The sequence below is a fragment of the Elephas maximus genome, chromosome 5, assembly GCF_024166365.1.
Source record: "Elephas maximus indicus isolate mEleMax1 chromosome 5, mEleMax1 primary haplotype, whole genome shotgun sequence".
Lineage (NCBI taxonomy): Eukaryota > Metazoa > Chordata > Mammalia > Proboscidea > Elephantidae > Elephas > Elephas maximus.
In genome coordinates, this window is record NC_064823.1 from 164798979 (window position 1) to 164807824 (window position 8846).

At 62.2% G+C, this 8846-nt stretch overlaps 1 protein-coding gene across 1 annotated transcript in view; it reads right to left on the bottom strand.

Annotated features, from left to right (window-relative positions):
- The window catches only part of SORCS2 (sortilin related VPS10 domain containing receptor 2), a 568942-nt gene extending 562927 nt beyond the window's left edge, over positions 1 to 6015 (bottom strand). Inside the window, exon 1 of the mRNA XM_049886699.1 lies at positions 5467 to 6015. Coding sequence (XP_049742656.1) covers positions 5467 to 5943 — 477 coding nt within the window. The 5' untranslated portion in view covers positions 5944 to 6015. The remainder of the gene's footprint in view (positions 1 to 5466) is intronic.
- Positions 6016 to 8846: the final 2831 nt, after the last annotated feature.

Genomic DNA, 8846 nt, shown 5'->3' on the forward strand with positions numbered 1-8846 from the left:
CGTCCAAGCTCTGGAACTGGAGGGTGGGGACCGAACAAGCCATTTATAAGAACCCATAAATAATTCATTCTTTGGAGCCTGAAAAAAGGACAAGGAGGCCCCCAAACAGAGGGCAATTTACAAGCTCCTGCAGGGTCTCTCCCGAAGCCGGAAATGGCCCCGGGACCCTCTACGTTATTCCAGCTTATTTTCAACTGTGCCAGCCCAGCACTCCCCGGCCCCATCCTACCAGCTCGGACTAACTCTGAAAAACAGCTGTCATAAACTAACGGCAGCTTTGAGAGGGCCTGGCCAGGCCGGCTGACATTGCAGTCTGGGGCGAGCCAAAGACCGAGGTTAATTTATGGCCCCTTTGAAACACTCCCAGGGAAGCTGGTGCAACTACAAAGTAAAGAGCCTCTCCATCAAAGCAGAAGTGGGCATGAGCTGTCCAGGAGCCTTCTTCCAGGGCTGCCCTGACACCTTCAGCCAGGCCTCTAGATGGACACATGCGTCCATTCTCCACCCATAGCGCCCCAAGCCCCTCCCTCGGCCTTGCCTTCCCACCCTCCAGCCTCCTCTCACCCCCAGTGACGCCTACTCACCCTTCAGGTCTCAGCTCCATCATCACCTCCTCCGGGAAGCCAGATCAAATCCCCCAGGGCAGATTCTCACTGCCCCGGACATACCCTGCTACAGCTCTGTGAGGATGTTTCCAGGTGGGCAGAGGCCACCTTTGTGTTTGCACCCCAGGTCCTCACATGTTTCCAGGTGGGCAGAGGCCACCTTTGTGTTTGCACCCCAGGTCCTCACATGTTTCCAGGTGGGCAGAGGCCACCTTTGTGTTTGCACCCCAGGTCCTCACATGTTTCCAGGTGGGCAGAGGCCACCTTTGTGTTTGCACCCCAGCTCCTCACACGTGGCACACAGAGTCGGTGCTCACTCAATGTTTTTGTTGTGGCTGCCAAGTCAGCTCCAGCTCACGGCGACCCTGGGTACAACGGAAGGAAACGCTGCCGGCTGGGCGCCACCTTCGCGATCGTCGGTCTGCTCGAGACCATTGTTGCAGCCACTGTGTGTCTGAGTGCCTTCCAGCCTGGGGGTCTCCTCTTCCAGCACTCTGTCAGGCAACATTCTGTTGTGATCACAGGGTTGTCATTGGCTGTTTTTCAGAAATGGATCGCCAGGCCTTTCTTCCTCGTCTGTCTTAGTCTGGAAGCTCTGCTGAAACCTGCCCACCATGGGTAGCCCTGTTGGTATTTGAAACACCGGTGGCAGAGCTCCCGGCATCTCAGCAACACACAGCCCCCACAGGACAAGAGATGAACGTTAGCAGAATGTACCGAATGAACTGGCCACCACACGGGGCGGAGTTGAATGACAGTTAGCCCCAGTGCCTCAGACCCAGAGGAGGACCAAAGGCCAGGGGCTTCCGCAATGAGCCCCAGCGGTGTCCTTTTGGTCCACGCCCACTGAAGGAGGCCTGTGAAATGGGCAAGCCACCAGGCAGGGATGGGGGCCAGGCATGGGGAGGGAGGCCCGGGTGCAAATGTCCACCCCCTACCAGGGGCCTCGAACTGCTGCAGCTGCCCCTATAAACCCACATGCCTGCACTCGGGGTCTCCGTACCAGTCCTCCACACCCCTGCAAACCCACCTGTCTGCACCTGTGGTCTCTGTACCAGTCCCCCGTGCATCTGCAAACCCCACCTCCCGGACCTGGCTCAAACGTCTCAGCCCCCACCCGCAACGTCCTTCTTGCCTCCCACATACTCATCCCACTTAGTCTTCAGGCCCAGCCCCAGTGCCACCACTGCCAGGCAGCCCCTCTTGGTTTCCCCTTGCACAGCACTCGTCCCCACATCCTAGCTGTTCACATCCACTTTCTCTCTCCCCTCTGAACGACTTAGAGCACTACCACCGAGCTCTGGGGAGGAAATGTCGTGGAGACCCCTCTCCTGCCCTCAGGGACCTCGCCATCTGGCGTCACCATGACTAAAGCCCCACATACACAGAGGAGGGACCCTGGTGCTGGGGTCAAAGGAACGGACACAGACAGCTGCTCAGGGAGTCTTCGCCCAGAGAAGCCAGTTTCAGAAACTCCAATCGTGATCTATTGCTCTCTGGGTACAAAAGGTGGACAAATGGCCCGTCCCTCAAGAACAAGTGCAGAGTGTAGACCGTGCGCTCGAGAACAGGGGTGCAGTGTGGACAACGTGCTCAGAATTCTCTCCGCATGCAATGGCTTTCACATCCCCAACCCTGGGGCCCCACATGGAGCAGATGAGGAAACCAAGAGAGACAGAGACAGGAAGAAGAGGGGGAGAGAGTGAGGTGCTGCTCTGTCTGAGGACAGCTGACTGAGCTGGCCTGGCAACAGGACAGTCAGGAGCTAGCCGCCCCCCCCATCCAAGTCGGGCCCCAGCGCCAGGAGGGAAGGCACACAGGTGAACCAGCTTAAAATGAGTGCCGTCCTCACACCATTTCCCAGAAACAGTAAACTGGGGCACCATGACACACCCCTTTGGGTGACAGGGGCCCGAGACCCTGGCCAAGCCCAGCACATGGTCATGCCCCTCCACTCTCAATGCCCCTCTGCCCACTCTGAGGGCAGCTCCAGGCAGATCCACAGAGCGCAGAGTCGGCCCAAGGAAGCAATCATTCCACAAGACAATTCGCTTTCACAGCTCAACGCAGGACGCAGGACGCAGAGGCAGGGCTTGAACTCCAAGCAGGCCCCTCCCACCACGTCTCCACTGGAGCCGGAGAAGTGATGCTGACGCCGTGGGGCAAATGCACTGGCTGGTGTCTGCACCCGCGGCCCTGTGCCCCTTCCTGCTGGCACTCGGAAAGGCCACCCTAAAAAGGCTACCCCCTCACTGTCCCTTTGACCACATCTGCAGACCGGGTCTCTTGGGTTTCGCTACCTATTATGCAAAAAAAAAAGTGACGTGAAATGCTAAAAAAAGACCCTGCTCAGCAAAGCAGACTTCCTTAGCTTCTCTCTGGCTGTTGCTGTCAAATATGGTGCTTTTGCCAGGAGGTGACAGACACCAAGCCAAAATCCTGCCTGAGGTCTCTGGCCTGCAGCTGGAACTCAGGGATGGGGGCACAAAGCGCGTTTCTGAGACACTCATACCAAGAACTCAGAGCTGTGCGAGCTTCCCGCATCAGGAAAACAACGGTAAGAAGCGGCCTCACTCAGTGCAGTTGCAGCTTTCGCTTCCCCAAGGCACTGCTCCTGATCCCTGGAGCCAGGGGACGCAATTGAATCCGGGAGCCTCAGATTACCCATTCTGGGGGCTTTTCCAGAAGTCCGCATCCTCCCCTACACACCCCCAGAGAACCGGGCTATGGGGCAGGAGCAGGACGGGAGGTGCTCAAGCCCAAGGCTGGGCCAGCATCTCCACACCACGGCCTCCACCTGACCCACAGACACTGGCCTCTGGCCTCGCTAAAGTGAGGACCACCCTCCCTGCTCAGCCTCCTCTGTTCTGGCCTCCAGACTGCGGGTGAGCATCCCTCCTCTGGCCCACCCCATCCTTTGGAGGAAGTCCCCAGGGCACGGGATCCCCAAATATTCTTTCCCTGGGGGCTGCCTCAGTCTCGCTCTTCCCATGAACTGGGGCTCCCGAGGGATTTGCCGAGTGCCCAGCCTTCGCCCTGCCTCCCCAGTGGCAGAGAAGGTGTACCCTCAAAAGCCCTCATGGTTCCTGGAACTTCCTGCCCCACTAAAGAGAGGCCAGCACCCACTGTATCTTCACAAGCCCACTCCTTTCTCCACAGTCACCCCCCCCAGCAGCCACTGCCCCCCAAGGGGCAGAGCAGGGGGATCCTCCAACAGCACTCCCATCCTCCGCCCCAAAGAGCTCCAGCTCCCTCCTCACACCCCTTCCAGGGAGGAAGGAGGAGAGACGGATCAGGCTGGGGGCAGGCTGGGTGCCCGTCCTGAAGGTAGCAGGTCCCTGTGTCACATGTCATTCCTCCCATGAGGCTGAAATGACAAAGGGGCTGGAGGAGCTGTGGGGCCCATCACCTCAGCGGGGCGGGGTGGGGGGGTTACTTTTAATGTCTGTTTGTTCCCAGGAGTTACTGGCTCCTTTTGATCCCTGAGTCACAGTTGTGGCCCATGGGCCTTGCTTATTCATGGTATGGGGGGGGCGGAGATTGGGCCCAGGCCTGGGTCCCCAGCAGCCAGCCGTGTGCCCTGAGGTCTAACCCCTCTCAAGATGCAGATGGGGAGTCCCGTTCTTCTAGGGAGGAGTCACCTGCTGTCTTCCAGAGGGCACCCTCAGCAGCTTCCTGGCTGCCCCCTGCCAGCCCCCAACCCTGCCCTTCTCTAGTGCAAATCCCCCCATCCCAAAGTCACCATCCTCCCCAAGATGGCCCAGGGTGTTGGATGGAGGTGGGGCTCTAGCACCCCTACCCTCTTCTCTCTCTGGCCAGCAGGCGCAACCTCGTTGGAACTTTGGGGAGCAGTGGTCACCAAGAAGGGGTGGGGGTCAGCAGCTGGGGGGGAACCTAGGGGGGGCGCTGGGTGGGAGGTTCTCCCATCCACAGAAATGCACCCTGGGGAACTGTAGGCTGGGGACCCACACTGTCTCCTCCCTGCAGCAGCCCCTCTCCCAAACCTGCAGAGCTCACAGTCACCTGGAGCTGACCACAGCCCACAGCCGGGATGAGCGAGGCTGAAGCGGGCCTGCGGGGGAGGAATATTTGGGGATCCTCATGCCCTGGGGACCACCACCAATGTTTGGGACTGACCGGAGTGGAAGGAGCCGCGCGGTGGTGCTCGCGGCTGTGATCCGCAGGCCCCAGCAGAGGTGGCCGGCTGGAGGGGTGGCGAACTTCCAGCTGGAGCGATGCCAAAGTTGCCGGGAAGGTGGGGGGAGGGCAGGCAGTTTACGGCGTGCAGGGGGTCCCGAGCGGGGGATGGGGGTGTGCATCCAGGGCTTCCGGGCCACACGAATGGAGCCCGGGAGAGGGGTGGCCCCAGAACCAAGGATTCCAGAATGTGTCGCGAGCTGACTGGGGAAGGCCCAGTGCCCGTGGAGGCGCCTCCAGCGGGGCCCCAGGTACACCACGGTGGGTAGGGTCCTGGAGCCCCAAATTTCGGAACGCGACGCCTAGCGGACCCGACGGAGTCTGGGAGCGCAGGAAGCGCAACACCGAGTTGGGGGGGGGGGCCCTAAAGGACCCAGAGGGCCCTGAGGTGGCCGGTCCCGAAACCTCTGGGGACCTCCTGTAACCTGAAACCCGGAGTTCAGTGGGGGTGCACCCGAGATGGCCCCTGTCCCGAAACCTGTGGGCAGGTCCCCAGGTGAGGCAGCGCTCACCCATCTGGGGACTCTTCCCGTGGAGCCGGTGGCCAGAGCCCATAAGGGGCGCCGGCGAGGTGGCTGCGTCCCAAAGTGGCCGGGGACACCGGGGTGACCGCGGGGGCCCGGAATGGGGTCCTGAGGTGTAGCGGGGCACGCGGGGGACTTACGCTGCTGTTCTCGCCGGTCCAGTGCACCATCGCCTGGTTGTGCGTCGCGTCCCCCTTGAGCACGAACGACGTGCTGATGAGCGAGACCTGCGCCCGCGAAGCCGCCCCGGCCCCCGGCGCCGCCCGCGCGCGGCGCCCCCGGCCGGGACCCGGAGCCGGGCCGGGAACAGGAGCGGGAGCCGGGCCGGGACCCGGAGCCGGGCCGGGACCCGGAGCCGGGCCGGGACCCGGAGCCGGGCCGGGCTGCTCTGCGCCGGGCGGGCTGGGTGGCTGCCGGGCGAGGCGCGCGCGGGGCCCCGGGGCGCCGGGCTCGGGGGAGCGCCCAGCCGCCCAGCCGGCGACCAGCAGCAGGAGCAGCAGCAGCAGGAGCAGCTCCAGCGGCCGCGAGCGTGGCAGCGGCGGCGGCGGCGACGGCCAGGGGCGCGGGGAGCAGGCGGCAGGGCCCTGCGGGGCGCACGGGGGTCCCCGGGGCGCCATGGTCGCCGAGGGCGGCGGCGGCGAAGAGACGTCGGCCGGCGAGCGGAGGGCGCCGGGGAGCGCGAGCGAGCGCCGAGCGCGCAGAGAAAGGAGCGGGCGGGGAGGGCCCGGGAGGAGGGGACTCCGCGCCGCAGCCGCCGGGCGCGCACCGCCACCTGCCGGCCGCCCTCGCCAGCGCCGGGCCGACCCCGGTGCAGCCCCCAGCCGGCGGGCCCAGGTCCCTGGCCTGCCCTGGGGCGCTGCTGCACCCCCTGGGCACAGGTCCCAGTGCCCAGGCGTCTTCCTCCCTCCGGCCCTCTGCTTTCTTTCTGCCCTCCACCCTCCCTCCCTTCCTGCCAACTCCTTCTCTGGCCAGGCATAGACCCCAGCACCAGGTGTCAGGGGCCACCCGACTAGGTTCCTTCCCGGCGGGCGCAGGGCCTGGTGAGAGACAGACCACAGCCAATGGCCGCACTCATGTTCTGTTCGCGGCGGTGGAACCCATCCCACTAACGCGACCTCCTGTGCAGAGTAGAACTGCTCCATGGGGTTTTCAAGGCCGTGACCTTTCAGAAGCAGACCTCTCGGCCTTTTTTCTGTGAGGCCTCTGGGTGGGTTGGAACTGCCAACCTTTCAGCCAGTAGCGGAGCACTTGACCATTTGGGCACCAGGGTAACATTGCACTTATGGGGAAGTAATTACAGAGTAGTCAAGTGGGGAGGCCTCCTTTAAGTCCTCTGGAGAGGGGACTGAGCATGTGAGGTCAGAAGGGGCCTGTAGACAGAGCGACCGAGCGTGGTGAGGTCAGAGGGGACCTGTAGGCAGAGGGGGCCAAGCATGGTGAGGTCAGAGGGGACCTATAGGCAGAGGGGAGGGCAGTAGTGAGACCCTTGGGTCCCCAGCAGAGCCAACCTCTCCACAGCTATGCCTGCGGATCCAGTGTCAGGACTGGCAGGCTGTGGCCTTACTGCCCCATTAAGGGGTAGCCCCTGAGCACAAGGACAGCGGCCATGTGGCTGGAGCATGGGGGAAGGAGTCCTGGTCCAGGGCAGGGTCTGGCAGCCACAGGAAGAGTGTGGTAACAGAGGCTCAGACCCAGGGAGCCTCACTCAGGCACTCCTTCCTCAGCACGTTTCAGTGAAAAGGCCTCTTGGAGCCCAAGCCAAGTGCCTCCCTCCCCCGAGTGCCTCCTGGGAGGGGGAGGGAAGGAATGGAGCCCTGGCTCCCCAAGGCAGGGCCAGGGTCACGGTCGGCTCAATGTCACTGCCAGGCTGAGTACCACACTGTCCTCCACCCTCCCCCAGTGCCTCCTGCCTTGGATAGCTGTCTTCCTCCTGCTGCCACCTCATCCCAGCCAGGTCTCTGAGAGAGACAGAAGGCCAGAGAGAGATGCAGAGTTGGAGACACAGAGACACCGGGGGGGAGAGATAAAGAGAGAGACAGAGAGATGAGGGAGACACAGACGGTAGAGGTGAGATGGAGAGAAGGAGACAGAGCGAGGGGTGGGGAGAAAGAGGGAGAGTCAGGGTGAGAAACAGAGAAAAGGAGGGGGGGAGACAGAGAGATACAGAGAGGCAGGGAGAGAAAGTCAGGGAGGGAGAGATGCAGGGCAGAGCATCCAAGTCTGGACTTTTGGGAAAGACTGAGGAGCTGAGGACCCTCCCTTCCCTTAAATGTACAGAACCCTCCTGCTTGCTCACAGTCCCCCCGACCCCACCCCCACTCCCACCCTGGATCATACACTAACAAGGTGGGGTTCCCCAGGGCTCCCCTGAGCCCGGGGCTGGGTTGGGGGCAGAAGGGCTCGAACAGGTCTGCAAAGCCCCCCACCCCGTTGTGGGGCCATCCCTCACAGATGTACATCCCGAGAACTTGTCCAGCACTGGCCAAGGGCCAGCAGGGGAAGGAAAAGGCTGACAGCTGTGGAGAACATCTGGCAGCCAGGTAGCAGAGGAGGACAGATGGGGTCAGTGAAGGGGAGACGAGACAAAGTGGGGTGAGCCAGTGGATGCCGCAGCCGCGCTGAGGTGCGCAGCACCAGCCTGACGGGGGACACCCCTCAGCCAGGTCAGGCCTGAAGGCACCTCCCCAGGCGTGAGATGAAGGGGGCCACGTGGCACTTCACAGAAGAAGGCCTCCGAGCCCAGTGGTCTGCAACAAATGACTGAGCAGCCCTGATGTGAGGAGCTGGCCTTGCACGCTGGGCGGTGGATGGAATTGTTCCCACCTCACAGAAACACCTGGGAGCTCCGTGACCACCAGGCCAACCCATGTCAGAGGCCCGCTCCCCACCCAGGCTCCAGAGCCCGAGGTGGCCCTTCCACCCCACTGTCGTTTTTCATCTGCATGGGGGAGCTCTGGGGCACCTAGCCCCGCCCCGATTCCCCACCGATTCCCCACCCCATTCCCCACCCCGATTCCAGACTCAGCAGATAGGTAAGGAGCCCTGGTGATGCAACAGTTAATCACTCGGCTGCTAACCAGAAGGTTGGCAGTTCGAACCCACTCACGGCTCCAAGAGAGAAAGACGTGGCAATCAGCTCTCCTAGGAATTAGAGCCTAGGAAACCCTATGGGGCTGTTCCACTCTGTCACTTGGGATCACATGGAGTCAGAATCCACTCAATGTCATTCAACAATGACCGTGACCACATCACCATCACCAACCCGATTCTAACTGAGGCTCATATCACTAAGGGGCTTGGTTACGGCCCTGGAGAACTGGGAAGAGGGTCTGGACCCAAATGCTGATTCTCGAGTGCCCAGCCGCCCCGCCCTAACAAGGTGCCTTAGCCCTAACCCTAATAGGGTGCCCTATCCCTAATGAGGCACTGCCACCCCAACCATAACGGGTCACCCCTGCCCTAACGAGGTGCCCCTGCTCTAACCCTAACGGGCCACCCCTGCCCTAACAAGGCACCCTGC